This window comes from Nothobranchius furzeri, chromosome 9 (assembly GCF_043380555.1).
Source record: "Nothobranchius furzeri strain GRZ-AD chromosome 9, NfurGRZ-RIMD1, whole genome shotgun sequence".
Lineage (NCBI taxonomy): Eukaryota > Metazoa > Chordata > Actinopteri > Cyprinodontiformes > Nothobranchiidae > Nothobranchius > Nothobranchius furzeri.
In genome coordinates, this window is record NC_091749.1 from 56,985,118 (window position 1) to 57,004,939 (window position 19,822).

At 40.0% G+C, this 19,822-nt stretch overlaps 2 protein-coding genes across 3 annotated transcripts; both read left to right on the forward strand.

Annotated features, from left to right (window-relative positions):
* The first annotated feature begins 348 nt into the window (after positions 1–348).
* On the forward strand, positions 349–4,518 carry cenpn (centromere protein N). 2 transcript variants are annotated; one of them, XM_054734795.2, is made up of 11 exons: positions 410–428; positions 525–665; positions 861–906; positions 1,293–1,352; positions 2,363–2,436; positions 2,517–2,690; positions 2,789–2,890; positions 3,009–3,063; positions 3,137–3,237; positions 3,341–3,464; positions 4,163–4,518. In XM_054734795.2, exons 2-11 carry the CDS (start codon positions 552–554, stop codon positions 4,282–4,284), a joined length of 972 nt encoding a protein of 323 aa, XP_054590770.1. In that variant the 5' UTR covers positions 410–428; positions 525–551; the 3' UTR covers positions 4,285–4,518. The 2 variants fall into 2 exon arrangements, with proteins under 2 accessions (XP_015830704.1, XP_054590770.1); XM_015975218.3 differs by having other exon boundaries at positions 349–665.
* A 373-nt stretch (positions 4,519–4,891) lies between these two features.
* On the forward strand, positions 4,892–15,442 carry atmin (ATM interactor). The gene is made up of 4 exons (XM_015975215.3): positions 4,892–5,549; positions 12,203–12,328; positions 12,829–13,028; positions 13,113–15,442. Exons 1-4 carry the CDS (start codon positions 5,037–5,039, stop codon positions 14,896–14,898), a joined length of 2,625 nt encoding a protein of 874 aa, XP_015830701.3. The 5' UTR covers positions 4,892–5,036; the 3' UTR covers positions 14,899–15,442.
* The last annotated feature ends 4,380 nt before the right edge of the window (positions 15,443–19,822 follow it).

Genomic DNA, 19,822 nt, shown 5'->3' on the forward strand with positions numbered 1-19,822 from the left:
AATCTTGTAAATGTTCGAGAAATCCAAAAATAAATAAATAAACCATCAATATTACTTTCATCAATCACAAGAAAACAACTAACATACATATATTCAAATGAGTTCATTAGATTTAATGATATGTACAGTTTAGGTAGAGTAAGTAAACTATACTTAGTATGATGGTAAATAAACCACGATGTTTTGAGCAAGTGCCTGGGGGGGGGGGGGGGGCGTCAGAGTAAATAAAGTAGTTGACAATTAACTTTGTGGCATTGTCATGTAATACCACTCCTACACAGCAGAGGGCGAAGTTGGAAGACTCGTAGGCTTGTTCTCGGTATCTGATTGGTTGATTCATGCTGTGTCACGCACAAGCGGGTTGTTTGGATTTTCACTGCTAGATTGTTTTGCTCCTTTCGTTCCCCTGCTAACACAAGTCGTTCGTGGTCCGTGTTAAACTTGAAGACAATTCAATAATAAATCGTATACGTTTGTTTACATTTGAAGAGAATATGGAGAAGTCAACGAAATGTTTTCTACAGCAACTCGTTCGACGTACACCGACTCGGATGCTAAAAGCTACACTGGAAAAGTGGGACCGGCTGACCCCACATCAGCGGCAGTCTGTGGATTTCACCCTGCCGAAATGGGTCATAACCCAAACGTTAGTCACTATTTGTGAGGTTTGTATTTTATTTATTATTATACCTATATTATTATATATGTTAATAAATAAAACTATTGCATGAAGTGAGTGGAGCATGAATCTCCTGTCAGTCCCAACAAAAATGAGATGCTGCTTTAAGCTCATATAAGAGGAACATCAGTGCCAAATTATTGTTGCTATGGATGTTTAATCTGGGATGTTTTCTTCACAGGAAAACGGGCTGACAATGAAACACATCACAGAACTTGAGATGATGCGTAAGCCATCTATGTTTGTTTGTAATGCATTTTTATAGATAGTAAATAAATAGCAAAATCATGAGAAAGCCCTTCACTCAGTCATATCACCAGCTAATTTCACACTTGAGTTCATAAACACACCAGGAGCTATTTCAAGGCATTTTCTGCACAGAAACATATTACAAGCAGGATAAAATAAACACAAAAATACAGTCATGTACACGTTTTATTTGCATACATAATGGTACCAGATGGAACCTGAGGAGGAGAATGAGTGTGCTGTAGTAAAGTATCCAACATAAGAGTAGAATGTTTAAAAAAGACAAAAATTTGAGTACTGTGGTGAAGTCGCGTCATATATACAAATAAACCCATCTCATTTTACTTTGGTTTCATTGATTTAGATGTTATTGAGAACCCAAACCAGGGAACGTGGTACTCATTCCAGCTCTTGGACCCTGAAGGTATGTCAAAATAAAAATATTCATCTTTTCACTCAAACAAATGTAAATCCTTGTCTGTTTTTATACAGTAATGTAGAACATTACTTTTTTCTATTTAAAGTAGGGATGTCCCTTTCTGATATCGGATATCGGCCCAAAAACACTATCGGATTATATCGGACTACATCAAAAATCTCCAATATTAGCAGCACGTTCTGCTTTAAGTCCCATTCCAGCAATTCTGTCCAGTGGCGCCCAGATCCAGCATGCTAAGTCCACGTGACCAGAACAGTGTGTGCTAGCGAAGCAGCAAGGAACAATGTCGGCCATGTGGCTGTATTTTTTGTTAAAGTCCGACAAAGACATTTTGGTTCAGTGCAACACTTATCATGCACAAGTTTCCTGTGGTGGAACAAAACCGGGGAAGATCAATGCATCCAACCTCATTGTGCATTTGAAACAGGATCACAAAACGTTGCATGAGGATTTTCACAGTGTGTGAAATTGATACTTCAGACACTCAACTTGTAGCAGTTGTTCAGTGAACAATAATGTGTTTTTTTCCTTTTGTCCCTAACCTGAGCTGTTAACATTTATGCAACCAAAGGTTAATGAAAAATGGGGCAGTTTTTATACTTACTGTTGCTGGCTTTTGTTTTCTGTTTGACTAATATCACTTGATCAAGCCTTTTATACATTCCAAACTATGGAATAGGTAAAAGTATGTATGATCTATGCTGAGATATCGGACTGATATCGGTATCGGTCAATACTGAAGGCTACCGACGTCGGTATCATAAGTGAAAAAAGTTGTATCCGGACATCCCTAATTTAAAGCCAGTTATTTATTTCCTTTTGTATTGATATGAATAAACTCCAATTATTTAATATTTTCATTGTTTTTTTTTGTTTTGTTTTTCTCCCTGATTCTAATCATCATGCGATTACAAATCCCAGTAGATGTTAGATTGTGATTAACCAGTTAAACGAAGTGGAGTGAGCGTTAACCTGTGTGTGTTTATTATTCCTAGATGACGCTCATTCTGTGGAGCTGATGCTGTTCAAGGAGCAATTTAAAACTCACCTCCGTGAGCTCATGAGAAACGTACGCCTGGCGTTCCTTTTGTTGATGGGGCTGCACATTTAAATGTAATGTTGAAAACTTTGGTTTATTTTGCTCTACAGGTGTCCATAAAGATAAAGAAGCACACCGACGAAGCTGTTTGGATTCGGATCGCTTGGGGAAGCGGCTTCTCTCGACCCAACCACCTGAAACCAACATATGTGGTTCACTATCTTCAGTCTCCTTATGTTTTTGTGAGGAATCTGACTTCAAAGCTAAAGCCTCTGCTGATGCAGGTGAGGAGTGGCTCTGGTTTAAATAATAGTTCATGTTTAGTGCAATTGTCGGGCTTTTTTTTTTCTCCATCTTCATAAGATTGTGGTGTTTGTTGCAGTCCTTGACACTCTCCACTAGACATCAAGCTATTAAGGATGCTAACCTAAGTGGACCAAAGCTGATGGCCATCAGGGATCTGCTGATGAAGCAATATCAACAAGTAGGCTTAGAGCCTTTTAAAGTTGGATGAAAGAGGACATGAGAGTCATTTTTCTGTCAAATGAGAAGACTTGATTTGGACGTACAAATTTTGTTTTGTGTTTTTGTCTGCTCTTTAGTCATTTCCTACAAACGATGCCAGCCCCCTTGCTAAGGAAAACCAACCTGGCCCAAGTATGTTCAGCAAGTGATTCCATCTCCCAAGAGTTTGGTTCAGGTCTGCATTATGACTCTGTCTTTGATTTAGTTGTGAACGAACAAGCTGAGGCAAGGGCAAGCAGACGTCGGATGGCCAGTGAAGCCTTTGGCAAAGGGGCGGTACCTCAGCTACAGTCTGCAGTTTATAAGGTACACCAGTAAACCAGAGTTAACGTTGCTGTATTTAAAACGCAACAGAAAGTAAACATTCTTTTTTTGTTGTCTTCTGAATTTCATTCATTACTTTCTTCAGCTGGAAACAAAATACAGAGACCCTAGCAACAGGACCATGACAGAGCGGGACGAGCCCTTCAGATGTGTTGTTAAATATTCAAGCAGCAACATCCTGGAGTCATTCAGACACTGTGCTTCTGCAGGTACTCCAGTTAATAATGCACCGCTGTTAACAAACTATATATGTATACTAGGAGGGATTTTCTAAATCACAACTCTTTCTTTATATGGTCAGAATTCTTTTTACTAAAGGCAGTTCCATAATTACCTGCCTGCTCGCTATTGCAAATACAGTCCATCCATCTTCTACACCCGCTTGTCCGCACAGGGTCGTTGGGGGCTGGTGCCTATCTCCAGCAGTCTCTGGGCAAACAGGCGGGGTACACCCTGGACAGGTTGCCTGTCCATCACAGGGCAAACACACACACACACACACATGGACAATTAAGAGAAAACAATCAACTTCATGTTTTTGGACTGTGGGCGGGAGTACCCTGAGGGAACCCACAAATGCACATGGAGAACATGCAAACTCCATGCAGAAAGACCACATGCTGGGATTTGAACCCAGGACCTTCTTGCTGCAAGGCAACAGCACAAGACACTGCGCCTCAGTGCAGCCCTCTAACTACAGTCATGAACAGTTTATCTTTTATTTCTTTGAAAGGAGACATAAAACAGTTATGTTTTTGTGGTGTGTGTGTGTGTGTGTGTGTGTGTGTGTGTGTGTGTGTTCCTACCCTTTTCTCTGAGAAACTGATATTCATTTTCTGTTTGCAATATATGTATTTTTTTCTTCTATTCTTCTATGTAATTTGGTTTATCATCTCCTACTTTTCAGGAATTGCCTCGACCCCTGTCACACCCCTGCTGTCGTCTATTCTCTTAAAAGGAAGGAATTACTTTGTCATCACCGACAACGCTCCTGCTGCCGCTTCACAAACACGCCAAGCCGATCTGTGATTGATCTCTGAGGAGAAGTGCTCATCAAATGACTCTTGGCGTTTCACTTGCTACTTGTACCATACTGTGGCAATGGTTTGCTAATATCTTGTCAACTTTTGGGGCAAACTGTTTTTTTTTTATTTTATTTTGAATTTTGTCATTTTATCTCTCCAGATAAAGGGATGCTCCTGGGCACCTGCTAGCACCTTTTTTCGTCATGATTATTAAATGTCTCCCTAAATGAAACAAAGACTAATGTGGTGTCTGGTAGCTGAGAGTGCTGTTTTATAGATGAATATGTTGTATGTGTTTAATGTCAAACAGAATTTAACCTACATTTGCTTCTATGTTCAATCAAAATTAAGATAATTTACCGTTTTCAGATTTAGGATTTATTGTCATTTCTAACACGTTAATTAAAAGAATTGCACCGGTCAAAACAAGATGTTGGAATAAAACAGTCAATGTCTGCCTGCTTTTCTACAAAGAATTTTCACATTTATTGCCTGGAATAAATTATTCTGTTCTAGCTGGAACAAATTTATATTGGCAAATGCTTATTTGGGTGGTATTTCAACCGTTTTATATTTTGTTAAAAATATAAGTGACAACAGGAGGATGGGAGACAAGAAGGTATCCTCTCATGTTAAAAAAGCAGGGTCTATGAGGAATAGATGGTCCCATTGGAAAGTGGGAATAGTTATGAGCAGACAGGAACCTGGTCAATGTGCTATTTTTATAGGTATGCATCCCATAGGCTCTGAGTGTCGATGAGAAAAAAACTATTCAAACGTCTGCATAGGGTGGGACATAAAATTTTAAGATTTATTAATTTTCAGGTATGCAGCAAGGCAAGTTTGGCAACAGGAACAGAACAAAAGCTGCAGTTGACAAAAGTAACCAGCAGGTGGCGACAGGAACTAAAACTACCAATTATTCTAAAAGAAGAAGAAAGAAGCCTTTCAGCCAAAGCTGAGAGACGCAATGTTCCTGGTCGTTTGTCGCTGCTGTTTCTGCTGTTTTCTGCCAAACCCAGAGTGGACTGTCAACGCAGAGACATGGCCGCTTCTCCGGCGAACATAAATAACGGCAGCACGACGACAGACATCCTAAAATGTCACAGAGAGTCTCGGTCGCAGTGTCAGGAAATTATAAAGCCCACCATCATGGAGCTGACCAAAGAAGTGAGGACGAACATCCTCTGCACCGTGGAAGGATGTGGCAAGATTCTTCCCAACACACCTGCCTTGAACATGCATCTGGTTAAATCGCACAGAATAAAGGTAATTATTAGTAAAGCTATGTGTGTGTTGTTTAACGTGTGTGGCTAACTGCGACCTTAACTCCGCTAACTCTAGAACACCCTAAAAGTGGAAAACGCAAGTCATCCAGCTTAAGTCATAGTTGTAATCTATAAATTAACGTTTGGTAAAAGTTCACTTTATTTTGTGTAAAACGTTTAATAATAGCTGTTTAATATCCCAACGCTTAGCTAGAGCAAAACTAGCTTAATTAAAAGTCACGTGACTATTGTGACCCAATTAAGTGTCTCTCGATACAAACATCCTTTTTTTTTACATTTGTTCTAAATGGGGGCTTGTGTGGTCATTTCTTTGAAAGACATTATTAGAGACTTTATTATATAATATAAACACTGTGATTTGCTAAATGTTCAAAACTGGAATTTCATTGCCACCACATCAAAAATCTTTTAGCTAATAAAAATGATCAGTTATCAGTTAATCCAAAATCATTTAGTCGAAAACATGCTGCAGCTCACAAAGTCACTTAACCTGTAGCTGTGCTGGTTAATGCCAGGTCAACTTATCTGATTTATATTTCAATATATATATATATATATATATATATATATATATATATATATATATATATATATATATATATATATATTAGGGTTTGTTGTCACAGTGTGAAATTTAACCTCACAGTTATTGTGACCAAAATTGTCACGGTTTTCAGTATTATCGCAGTATTTTTATAAACTTGTTACATTTTCAGACAACTAAATAATCCCTATATCAGGAAAATATCATCCTCGGTTTCCTTCCAGTGAGCTTTGCAGATTTGGGAAAATGTCATCAGGCAGTAATCATTGTTAAATTCATAATTATTCTCGGAGAGACCAACTCTTATCTGCCCCTGGGAGCTCCGTAATGCATAGCGTCATTTCAATATGGGGGTGTTCGTGACACAGTTTATATGCAGGTAGCGGCGCTGCGGCTGCTTTATATAGCGACTCGTTGCATTCTCCCTCAACCCAAATCCTCGGATCACGCATTTTAGCTAAAACGCAAATGTTAACTTGCCTTGCGTTGACTGTAGAGTTGTGGGTGATGGTCACACAGATGTGTCATGAGATTTAGCACACTGCTGCTAACCACTAATACATTCTTTCTCTCCTGATAATAACTTTTTGTTTTCATTGACTTTTTGATGTGCTACTACTAGTTTATCCGTTTAATTATAGATCCACTAGGATAAATACAATAAAGTTTATCTTTCACCAAATACAATATTTACTAAGACATCACAATATAACTATAGACACATTACTTGTCTGTGTGTGTGTGTGTGTGTGTGTGTGTGTGTGTGTGTGTGTGTGTGTGTGTGTGTGTGTGTGTGTGTGTGTGTGTGTGTGTGTGTGTGTGTGTGTGTGTGTGCTCTGTCTTCTCGATCCCCAGTGAGTCGTGGAGGACGGCTGCTTATACTGAGCCAGGATTCTCTGGGGGTTTCTTCCTGTTAAAAGGGAGTTTTCCTCTCCACTGTCGCTGCATGCTTGCTTAGTATGAGGATTGCTGTATAGTCACTGACACTAGTCAGTGACTTGATGCAATTTGCTGGGTTCCTTATATAGGAAACATTATTTCTGATTGGCTTAATGAACTGTGAATTGGAATGTTTATTATGTGAAGTGCCTTGAGACGCCTCTTGTCGTGATTTGGCGCTATATAAATAAACTTGAATTGAATTTGAAGCGTTGCTGCCTTTCACAGACACTTTTTCTGCACGTGCTGCAAACAGGATAGCCGTCTTCAACTGTCCCTCGGCACTCTTCAAATATCCAAAAAATGCCCATACTTCCCACTTTGTCTTCTTTGAGGGATAATAAATGTCCTACGCACTGCCGTCTCCTCCTTTGGCCATTATTTCAGCTTTAGCTTCAAGAAAGTTTTGGTTATAAACAAAAAAGTGCGCATGTGCCGCCGGCAACTTCAGCAGATGACACGGTGTCTGGTAAGGGTCACGGCGCCTACACCGCAGCCACGGTAATCCCACCAAGATAATATATATTTTTTAAAACAAGACGGTTATTATTATTGTCAACTTTTTTACCGCTACACCGGTTACCGTGACAACCCTAATATATATGCTACAGCCTATAAGTAATAAGATATCCTGCAGGAATACTAAGCTGGCCAAAGGAAGAAATAGAGACCCCAGATGTAAGACTGAAGCTTCTTGCCATGTATGGAGGGTTCCATATCCCAAATCCAGCATCCTGAGACTGTACACTAGCCATAAGGTAGGAGGCTGACCACGAGTGAGTGTGAGAGCCACTGTCCAGGATGAAACATCCAAGATCCATAAGTACATCAAGGACGAGGCCCCAAAAGATGACGTGTTCAGTGAATGTCTCGGACAATGACAAAGAGGAGGAGATTATGTAAATACCATCAGGGGAGGACAAACCCCTCCATGGGATGTATCACAGACAGATAACTGAAGTGGCTGATGTCAAGAAATCCTACCAATGGCTAGAAAGAGCTGGTCTGAAGGATAGCACTGAGGCACTCATCATGGCTGCACAGGAACAGGCCCTGACTTAGGACATTGAAGTGTTTATATATCAGGGATTTTGTCCATAAACTCTCTTAAAAGTGTACGTGGCGTATTAATAGCAGCATATTTTTGCCACCCTGTCACTCGCGCATGCAGTCAAAGATGAAAGCAGATGTCAACAAAGATCCTCTTATTGCGCGGAGTTCTGCAGGGCAGGGGGCGTGCTTAGAAAAAAAATACGTATTGCTTACATCATATCACAGTACATGATAAGACAACCACTTTTTTCATAAAAATCATACATAATTTCTGAAAGGGGAAAACTCCGGAAAGCTACTTTAATTAAAAGAATATGTCAAATAACTGATTACCAGCGCTTATACTACTAAAGAGCAAAAATGTAGCATTACAATTTAAATTTCATTGGTTAAATAGTTCAAAGCTCAAAGCCTTTACTGCCATTGCATAGTTGACAGCAACAAAATTGTAGCCTGGCCAGCCAGCCCCATGCTCCCTTATGGGAAGTACTAGTTCTCTGTGTAGAATTAAACAATGGATGAGTCTGGCAGGCCAGGCTAACGAAGTTGTGGCACTTCAAGGTACAAAAAAGCCAAATGAAACAAAAGTATGTCTAAAAATACGTCTTCATATCTAAATAAAGGAACAGAAGGAAGCATAACCACTGAACACCAAGTCCAAATCTCAGAAATACAACAATGGTACTTTTGAAATGTATAAATACTAGTAATGAAGAACGTGAAAAGAAATCTCTTAGTTACAGCAAAGGCAAGTCAAGCTTTTGACCCAGAGTCTACCTCAGACCTCGGTGGACTGGCCTTTTCTGTGGGAGGCTGTAATTCACTGTTCCCATTCCATGAATGAAGTTCTCTGCTGGCAAAGTCCGTCTTCTGTCCTGCAGCAGACTAAGCTCTTTGTTTGAGATAGGTGAAAGTGAGAATTTGAATTAGCTCTCTTTGTCAATATGGGAAAGAGAGGATTGTTTACAGACCCCATAAACTTGTTTTATTTAAAGCAAAATAACATTAATGTTGTGCTTTCAATCAAGCTCAATCAAGCTTTGTGTTTAAATGAGTCTTAATCACTTATGTTACCCAAATAAATTAATCTAGATTTTTTATATATAATCTATATAATCTATATATTGCAGACTATGTCTTAAAGTAAATACAGCGAGCTGCAAGGATATTATTTGAGTTAAAACATCCAGATGATTCAATCACTGAATCATTTGGTTGGTGGAATGACAGTTAGCTGTGTGCTAATGAGATTCTCGTGATAAAGTTTTTAATTCCTAAAAGTTGTCAGTCTATGTTTTGAATTATTCGTGGAATTGCTGTAAGTCTGAACACTCCATCTGTTATTTGATGTTTTAATGCTATCAGAGTTTTACTGCTTCTCTGCACACCAGCAGGTTAAAGTGTTATTTTGGATTATTTTTTTCATCATGTAGCCATTTCTCTTGAATCGACATATTTAATTTCAGTTTATGCAAACCGCTGGTCTGTTTTCGCTGTCTCTCTTAGCTTAGTCTTTGTGTCTACACACTTCACCAGCAAGAAGCTGCGGGGTATAGAGACCCATCACTCATTCACTTATCGCTGCATCAGACCATTTCTCAGAGAGAAGCAGTGCTGTCAGCAGCTGTGGAGGGGCTCTTCTCTAACAAGGACAATGAATCTAAGCTTCCCCTCTCAGCTACTTGTTGATGACAAATAATGACCTGTCATGAAGTACTCAGCCTGCAAATGCATGATGGCATAGATGAGGCGATCTACATCAACATATGTTTTATAGATGGTTACTAACCTTTTCACACACTCCTTTTTTTACGTCCCTCAGCTCGTCTAAGAGATGATGTGGTTAGGGAGCGTAAAGAAATGCGGTTGTAAACAGGAACAAACCAGGATTTACTCTCTTAAAGGAGATTATTTAACTAAAAGTCACTGCTTTATGCAGGTAAAATGATACAAAACAGGAGACACCCAAAACTGGGGAATTAACTACAATAATATTAAACACAAAGCGCCGGGGATTAAAAACCGGGTAAGGAATGAGCAGGATTAACACAAAAAGCTCCACCAAAACGGTGAGCCAGATCTCTCTTTAACGAGGATGCTGAAGAAACACAAACGAGCTCTAGAAACTAGGAAGTATTTACCGATACCACTCAGGTAAGCAAAGCAAGACTTTAACGTCAGTTCGAGGAGGGAAAGAGGAGAGCAAACACTGCTGCTTGTTCTCTTCTGAAGCCCCCCCCCTATCATCAGACGCACCCTTTTAACGGGGAGCCTCACTGATTGAAATCAAAGTCACCTGGCAAAGCTAGAGCCAGGAGAGCAGGTAGGAACGCTGAGGGCACCTAGTGGCCACAAAACAGACAGCGTCTGTTACACTCCTACGGGTGTTTACATGATCATGTATGTTCACTCTGTTGTCGTGCAATGCATTCAGGGGAGCTGTGGTTTCCTAAAATAAGTCCTGTTGACTTGTGTTTAGGGCTGACGACAATCAATTAATCGTACGATAGATGAAAATGAGCTCAATAATATTTCCAACATTGACATATCGGTCTTTGTCAGACACGTGGCCTGCATGTCAACCACACCCCCTTAGCGCAACTTTAGGTGTATGACTCGCGTTGTTGGGGAAAGTCGCAGCTGAAGTTGAAGCAGAACAAGAGTCAAAAGGATGGATTAAAAGAACAAGGAAGCATCCCTTACAGGAATAAAATTGTGCAGGAGGCTAGAGATCTGTATTTTCAGAAATTGTCTACAATCAATAACGTACATCTCTACGACCTCAAAGGAAACAAACGGAGCTCAGACGTTTCATTACTGCCAAAAATATATCACTTGAGTAAACGTAGTACTACTTCAACATATTTATAATTACATGAAAGTAAAAAGTAGCCATCCAAAGACATTACTTTACTAACACAGGTGCTGCGCCAGGTTTTAATTTCTGGATGGGCGTTAATTAATTAATTAATTTTGGAGACATGGGGTCTATTTTATTGTTTTTGGTGCAATAGTTTCTAACAAATAGTGACCGTCTTTTTTTAATTATTATTATTATTTTATTTAGTAGTTCTGGTTCTGAACATTGCAATATTAAATAAAGGTTTGTTGCATTATTATGATATATTAACATTACATAAGTGGTTATTTTGGTCTAATTATGGTATAATGTCCACAATATCGTTAATCGTCAACTTGTTGGACAGTAAACCATTTAGCAAAATTTGTTATTGTCCCAGTCCTATTTTATTTTATTTTATTTTATTTTATTAAAGTGTCCGTGTCACAGACTGTGGTTTTCATGAAGTATTTTATTTTTATTTTTACTAATTAAGAGAAGAGGCTGATTTGCTTCCTCAAACACTGCATCAGCCCAAGCAGAATGCTTTTTTCAGATTCTTCTATTTTAGGAGCCATTGGTCGAGCAGGGCTTTGTTTTGTGCGTCAGTGTAATCGGTATACCAGAAAATCATGCACCGACAAAGGTTCCACCTTGCTTGAAATTCAAGCTGTAATTAAATGCATTAATATTTCTTAATGCGTTATGTTTTTCTAATTAAATAATCAAAATTAAAGCGTTGAATTCTCACCCCTAATAAAAATACAATGGGATGTGTATTTAATGAATGACACATTATAAGGACCTTCCAGCTGTTACTGTAATAAATATGTTTGTGTTGTAAGAGACTATATTCATACTAGTTCACAGGGCAGCTAATGTTAATGAATGTGAGACAGCTGGAGGAAGGGTTGGTAACCAAAATGCAAGAAAAATTAGGCTCTTTATTCAAACAAATTGTGAGATTCAATAAAGAAATATTGTGACTAATTTAGATTTACTTTTGTCTTTTTTTGTACTCATTATTTAATGAGGGTTAGGGTCTGCCACACGACTCTGGCATGTGTAAAACTTGCTGCAAAAACTCCATAAGCATGAATTTGGTTTGAGTTTAAGGGATAATTTGAGTTTCTTCTCGCAGTTTTATGTCTCAGCTAATCCCGATCATTGACAGCCCTGTGAGATACTGGCTTCAGTATCTTAACATTTAACATGTCTTCTTGTCTTTTTTTATTCATGCTGCCATGGATACCATCAGGATGGGATGGTCAATCCCACAGTCAGAAAGGAAATGAAGGGCACTCAGAAACTTTACTGCTGTCCTATTGAGGGCTGTCCAAGGGGGCTCAACAGACCTTTCTCCCAGTTCTCTCTGGTTAAACAAGTAAGCAATGATTCACGCATCTGTTTTTACTTCTTACAAGACTTTTAACTCCTCACACACATTAGCTTCCTTTGATGTGTTTGGATTGCAAAAAAGTGTCTAGTTACTTTACTTTTCAGTTATGTATTTTATGTTAAAGGTTTGACTTCTAAATTGCAGATTAGAGCTAATTAAACACATGGATAGCGGTAGCTTGTCCTCATGCTGCTAAAGCATTTCTGATTGAGGAGACGATGCTTGCAGCAGGTCCTCTGGGTTGCAGGTTGGTTCTTTCAGAACTAGGTGGGTTTTACACCTTTTAGAGTAACCAGGAAGGGTTGATGCCATCAGGCAGCGCTGTTACCAAGAGGGAGCATTTTCTCAGCGACAGTGCGTAGGTGGGAGGGCCCTGCATTAACATTCTGACCCAAGGTTTTCCATCATATCACCGTTATCGTTTTTGCTCTTCTCTGTACCTGTTGGGTTTTATTTCCATGGCCTTTTACTTTGCATCGTTGTAGCACTACATGAAGATGCATGCAGAGAAAAAGCACAAGTGCTCTAAATGCAGCAATGGCTACAGCACAGAGTGGGACCTGAAGAGGCACATAGAGGACTGTGGGAAGACTTACCAGTGTACTTGTGGCTGCCCCTATGCAAGCAGAGCTGCACTGCTGTCACATAACTACAGAACAGGTCACGAAATCCCAAAAGAATACAGGCACGTAGACCAAATGCTTCATTGAAATCTTGCATTTTCTTTATTATGATCTGTAGAATTAACTTGTTGGTCTTTTTCTTTCAGACTTCCTCCAGTCAAAAAGCGAAAGATGGAAAAGCATACAGGTGGTTCTGAAAAAGTCCGAGTTAATGACTCAGCTGTGCAGATCATGCCTTCTACTAAGGAGTTGACAGAAACTTCTCCACCTCTTGATTTGGCTGCAAACATCCTAGATCCAGCTAACCAGATTTCCAGCCCCCATAGGAGCCTTCAGAAGTTGCTCCTACCAAAACCCAAAATTGCCTTGGTCAGTGTTCCTGTCATGCAGCTGGCCCATCTGCCTGTTCTTCTTCCATCTACAGAAAGTGGGACTCTGAGGTCGGTGGTTCTTGCAGTAGACAACCATGGCTCTTTCAGTACATTCCAGCTCCTTCCACAGACAATGGGAGCACTGGTTCCCCAGCTGGATGGGAAAGGCTTGGTTTTCGAGAACAGCAAGTCAACTTCCCGTTCTACCCTGGATGGCATCAGCACAGGGGTGCAGGTCAATCTGGACCCTGTTGGTTTAGATGACTCAGCCAGCAGTGTGACGGGGCAGCGAGGAAGGAGCACCTCTACCAACATCCAGACTGATAAATCCTATTTGTCAAAGCTGCCCATCGGGATGGGAGTTGGGGAGGGAGCAGGGTTGTGTTCCATGGGCGAGGCCTCAGTTTCATCCTGCTCCCAAACAGACATCAGTGTGAGTGCCCAAGTCCTCCTGCCAGTCAGTGTGGAGACCCAGACATTCTTTTCCCGAGCCAAATCCACATCATCTGTTGGAGCTCAGACAGAGAGCCAGGGCCTGAGCCAAATCACGTCCCTCTCCTCATCTGTGCTCCCGTTTCAAACCAGACAGACGCAGACAATCGTTGCTCTGCCACAGTTGGAGGATAAGGCTCCTGACCAGGCTGTTATGTGTTCAGATCTATTTGTTAATGAGTCTCTAAGCACTTCAACACAAACAGCCCAGGACATTATTAACAGCCCTAGTGCTGCAGGAAGAAATCTGTATGAAGACTCAAAGTCGGTGGCGGGTATGTGTTTTGGGGTGCAGACACATGAGCTGGGTGCTAACAACATGGCCGATAACCAGACCCAAACGATAACGCTGTTAAATGACCTTGAGAACATTCTGGCTGGCGGCATGTCGGGTCACCAGGTTCTCGCGGAGGTTTCTGCTGGTTGTGGGTCCGGTCCTGGCTCTGTTCAGGAGCAGCACAATGGAATTGACTTTGACTTTGAGGAGTTCCTCAACACCGTTCACATTCAGACACAAACGGAGGAGAGTGAACTTGGTGTGCTAGGTGGTGACACTCCGCTGGAGTCGCTGGACATTCAGACGCAGACAGATTTCCTCCTTATGGATGAGCTGGACCAAAATGAGGGACAAAGTCGACCCCAAGCCAGTGACCTTGAGCTGTTTGACACCCAGACTCAGACCGATCTCAATTTCCTGCTGAATGCTGGCAGCAACATGCCCCTAAGCAGTATCCTTCGACATTCAACCTTTTCAATCAGCACCGAGTCGTCAGATACCGAAACACAGACGGATCTCCCTTCCTTTACTACAGCTCCATCCTCACTTTCTAATGGAGGTCAAGGTGAGGCAGTGAGGTTGTTGAACAGCACAGAAACCCAGACTGTGACCAGCCAAGCAGAAGGCCTGGGGCAACTCTTTCTGACCAGCAATGAAACCCAGACCGTTATGAACGACTTCCTGTCAGCAGACCTGGCGTGGAATATGGAGTCACACTTTAGCTCTGTGGAGACTCAGACCTGTGAGGAGCTTTGTGCTCTCTTTCATCACCCCGACAAACCCGACAGCTGAAACTCTTCCTGAAGTAGGGTTGACCATTCCAGTGGGACGTCCGTGTCCACAGCTTTTCCAGGTGTTGATCCTGACAGCTTTGCTGCACTTTATGAGCTCCATGGGCATGGTTCATTAGCTCCTGTGACAGTTTACATATTTATTTGCACACAAAGTCACGTTATATGTATCTTGTCAGAAATGCCATGTGTATATTTGAGCATAGGACCACTGTGGGTAGTTTGTGCTGCTTGGTCCGTCCAAGTGTGTCTAGGCAGAAAACCTTTCTGAATTTATTACATCTCAGCTGTACAATATGCAGTATTGTAAAGTTTGTTTACATGTAAAATGGGCACGGAGGCCTTTTTAGGTCAATGGCACAACACAAGCATCTGATCGGCTGCCTCTTCAGCGTCGCTGTGTCCGTTTAAAGACGCTGAACTGCAACCATCAAAGCTTATATGACCAGTGAAAGTCGTTTTTGGTTTTCAAAGCCTTTCAAGAGTTGAGATACGGTTGTAAAAATTTAGAAAAACTAAAATGTTGCACAAGTAAAATCTTTGATGTCTTTGTTGGTTTTTGCACAGCTTTCATTTAGGTGATTGTGATGTCTCATATGAAAAATGTTTTCTGGGTTGGTTTTTGTTTCTACATGAAACCAAGTCCGTAAGCGGGCTCGACTGTCTAACTTATTTATTAGCTGCGTGTAAGTGTGTACAATAGCAGCAACCTGTTCTGAATGGATCTGATGATGTCATTGTGTAGCAACAGCGAGTTAGTTGGGATGAGTTGTGTTACTGTTCAAACCAGTCATGTGGAGCATCCCATTTTCTCTCCTAACGTTGTCACACAGTGTTTTAACTTGGCTTTTCTCCTCTCTGAGCGGCTAAACTCAGCATTTTTGGTGAAACCGTTACCTCACCTGCACCACTTAATCAGCTACGTTCTACGAGGAAACATAGAGCCTTGTTTTTAGCTTGTTTGGTTGTATTGGTGCCTTGTTCCAGGTGTTAATATCAGCTCTGGTTTAAATAGGTCACTGCTTCCATAAATAATTTCAGAAAGTGATCAAACATAGTAGGACTGTCAGAAGCTGTGGGGTCTTTATGTTGCATGTTTAATCCATAGTGTTTTCAACATTGTCGCATGATCATCAGTAATATTCTGAGTATTTTTTCATATTTTCTATGGAAATATGTATGTCTTGTCATTGAATGATTGCTGTGCAGTGTATTATTATTATTAGGATGAATATCTTTCATTCCATTTCTTTGGAACATGTTGTTTTCTTATTCTGACTTCTATTTCCCTGTGAAAATATTTTGACACAATTTTTTTTTTGATCTTCACGCTTTGTTCTTCATTTCAGAAGATTTAGAAATGATATTGCTGCTTCCTGCAGATGTCGTAGGATGGCAAATGTCTTCAAAATCTATTTTGTGAAGGCTTTTGGTCTATATTGCAACGTTTTCTTCTCCCTTTCTGGGAGTGCATGCACAACATTTGTTTAGCAGAACTGAGTTTCTGTTGCCTACACGTGTAGAATAAATGGTTGCCTTGATTGTTTCTTGAAGCTACACTACAGATGTCAATAAAAAGCTATGAAGTACTGTTTTTTTATCTTTTAATATTTAAATAATAGTTGCATTCTGCTAAAAAGAAGAAAAGACTCCTGGAGATAGGCACCAGCTGTCTACGGTCCTGTATGGATAAGCGAGTATTGAAAATGGATGGCTGGATAGAGAAGAAAAGTCCACACTTCAAGGTTTTTGAAGATTAAAACTAAATAGAAAAACGTGACTTCTTTAATGTTTACACCTTTTTGTGCTAAAATTAGATAAAACATAAAATGTAGGCATCGCAGATGCATGTCAGACACTTATTTCAAATTACTTTTACACTAATAATATATTTATAAAATCTAAACAATATAATCCCATTTGCATATCATTGCACTGAGTGCACTTCAAAAAATGTGTGGTGGGTTTATAAATATCAGTAAGGGCTGCATGACCTGGATCCAATTCCCACCAGGAGACGTCTGATAGAAGTGGAGTACCGGTACATATAAAGTGGATGAAGTGCTGGGAGGCATTTAAATGAATCCATCAGACAGTAACGCAGGAACAGCCACACTCCTTATGAGGTAGCTGCATTGTTAGGTAACAGGACCAGATGCAAAACCACTTGTGGGAAGGAGGTCAGGACAATCTTAAGGTCAAATGAAAGGTTGCAGAGCCTCACATTTGAATGGCTTGTTCAATTGGAAATGATTTTTAGTGTTAGGATTCACTAAACTGCAGTTCTAAGCCTCCAACGTCTTCATGCTGGGTTGATGGTGTGTTGACTCATTAAAGTTTCAGCACCTCCTTAGATTTTTAGAGCAAAAAATGGACTTTGTTACATAAAATTTAAGAAATTAACCACGTAACATTTTTGTCTTTTTAACTAGTGACGTTGCACCATTATTCATGCATGCACATCCCTGAGATCATCATGTTTCTTCTTTGTTTTACAAACACGACTTGGCTCAAACAAATGGCATTTATTTTGATCAGTTGCCAAAATTCACCAGGCTTGTTTTAAAAAGCAGTACACAATAAAACATGAAAATGTTTTTTTTCCGACTCCACTTCCAGTAATACAGAACGTTTTACAGCACATTTGATAAACATCACCAAACACAGGATCCACAACTACTTCTAAAGTTTTTCACAGCAACAACATTTTTAAATGTCCTTTTTGGCACCTTTAGCGCTTTGTGGCATGGTGTGGAAACAATCATCTGACCTTGAACGTGAACAGGACAAAGGAGATGATTTTAGACTTCAGAAGAAACAGGGTTGAGTCAAACACTGTTTCCATCATGGGAGAAGAAGTGGAGGTGGTTGAGGAATACAAATACCTTGGACTTCACCTGGACAACAGACTGGACTGGAGAAAGAACAGCGAAGCCGTTCACAAGAAGGGACACAGCAGACTGCACTTTTTTGAGGACGTTTAGGTCCTTCAATGTCTGTAGCAAGATGTTGCAGATCTTCTACAAGTCTGTCGTTGAGAGTGTAATCTCTTCAGCCATCGTCTGTTGGGGTAGCAGCATCAGAAGCAGGGACCTGAAAAGGCTCAACAGCCTAATAAAGAAGGGTGGTTCTGTTCTGGGACAACTGTGGAACCTCTGGAGGAGATAATGCAAAGAAGGATTCTCTAGAGAGTCAAGAAAATGATGGACAACCCTGAGCATTCTCTTCACAAGACTGTCCGACAACGGAAGAGTGTCTTCAGTCAGAGGCTTCTTCAGTTTCGCTGCAACACTGATCGCTACTGGAGATCCTTCCTGCCAACAGCCATTGTAATATACAACAACTCTTTTACAACTTGATTATTATTATTATTCTAAGCTACTACAGCAATCAATTTCCCTCTGGGATTAATAAAGTATTTTTGAATTGAATTGAATTATGAACATTTCTCTCAGTTATTAGTTTATCTCATTTATCTCCAACTTTGCGATCTTTTTACACTTTTAAAGGTAAGCAGCTTTTTGAAGAATTTAGATTATGATTTTAAAATCATTTGATCATTTTTAGAACTTCATCTTGTTAAAATGTACATAATCTCACCCTGCTAAATCTGGAAGCTGGTAAATACGATCTGGATGTCTTGGGATGCATAATACACAATATTTGTTTAAATGTTGAAAAAGCTGGAAAAGAAAACAAGGATTGGCCAAAAAAATGCATTGATTACATATACATTTTGCATAAAATTGTGTTACATAAATTCAATGAAAGATCCACTTTAAAGAGCAAGTCACCCCCAAATCAACTTTCTGAGAAACTACATAAATGCATGTCTAATCGTGTTGCAGACACGTGCAGTCAATAGTTTTGCCCTTTAGTGCATTTTAGTTAAAATTTTTGCCGAAAACTGTCAGTGTAGTGCCGTTGTCAGGTCAAAACTCTGCACTGCAGTTGAATTTGAATCTGCCATTGCTATTGGCTGAGAGGTACCCTAGAACGTTAGCTGGTACGATATAATGTCACAATGTCATTGTGAGCCTGTGTGTGTGTGCATTTGTTAGCGGCTCCGCCCTCTTGGTCTGCTAGGCAACAGCATTTGTTTCATTTTTCAAACAGGAAGTGGGAGTGGAGTAATACTCTGGTAGGGGGTGACTTGCTCTTTAAGTAAAAGTAACCTGTTCTTATGTTTATTTGATTTGAGTTTAACTATTAATAAATAACGGTTGTGCTTTCATAAATATTAGTTAAATCTTACACAACATTTTTTGTTGGTAATTCCTAGGGCCGAGAATCCATTTAATTTTTTTTGGGTGTGTGTTTTTTCCGTTTCCGCCCAAATGAAGTGAAAACGGCCCACTGGGGATGTGCTGCCCCCTAGCAAATTCTTTAACCCTCTCAGGCTCAGTATAAGTTTTGATAAAAGGATGACCAACTAAGTCCTTCAGCGGTACTTCTGAGTGAAAAAATGCTCTTGAAATACGTATGTTGAGTAACCAGGTAGGTTTTAACGTTGCAAATCTGCAACGCCTGCGTCCAGAGGGTTAAAAGTCCTAAAATGGGATTCGAACTAAACATGCTTAGTTTAGGTTTACACTTTTTATATTTGACTTTAATTCAACTGTTTAGATAAACAACAGTTGTGGTTTTATACATTTTAGTTGAATCTTCTATAAAGGTATTTTGGGCCAAGAATTCTTTTTTGAGTGCACGCTGAAGCTTTCAGGCAGCTCCTGTTTGAAGTGCAGCAGCTTTAGTTCTAGAAACGAGAACCGGAGCGCTTCACTGAACCTGCCTGCATAGAATCCCGTTAAGCGTGTAAAAAGCAGCTGAAGTACAGGTGAATTCCATTTTCACAAGCCAAAATAAAAGCTCAGTATGAAGCAAGAATAAAGGAACTATAAAACAAACCTCTAAACATGGTCTCT

Bases quoted from the DNA above. Each gene is read 5' to 3' on its own strand.
- cenpn (XM_015975218.3), top strand. From the start codon at position 495: ATGGAGAAGTCAACGAAATGTTTTCTACAGCAACTCGTTCGACGTACA. The intron at 907-1,292 runs GTAAGCCATCTA...TCATTGATTTAG, and splicing joins CACAGAACTTGAGATGATGC to ATGTTATTGAGAACCCAAAC. The intron at 3,064-3,136 runs GTATGTTCAGCA...TCTTTGATTTAG, and splicing joins GGAAAACCAACCTGGCCCAA to TTGTGAACGAACAAGCTGAG.
- atmin (XM_015975215.3), top strand. From the start codon at position 5,037: ATGAGAAAAAAACTATTCAAACGTCTGCATAGGGTGGGACATAAAATT. The intron at 5,550-12,202 runs GTAATTATTAGT...GGATACCATCAG, and splicing joins TTAAATCGCACAGAATAAAG to GATGGGATGGTCAATCCCAC. The intron at 12,329-12,828 runs GTAAGCAATGAT...GCATCGTTGTAG, and splicing joins AGTTCTCTCTGGTTAAACAA to CACTACATGAAGATGCATGC.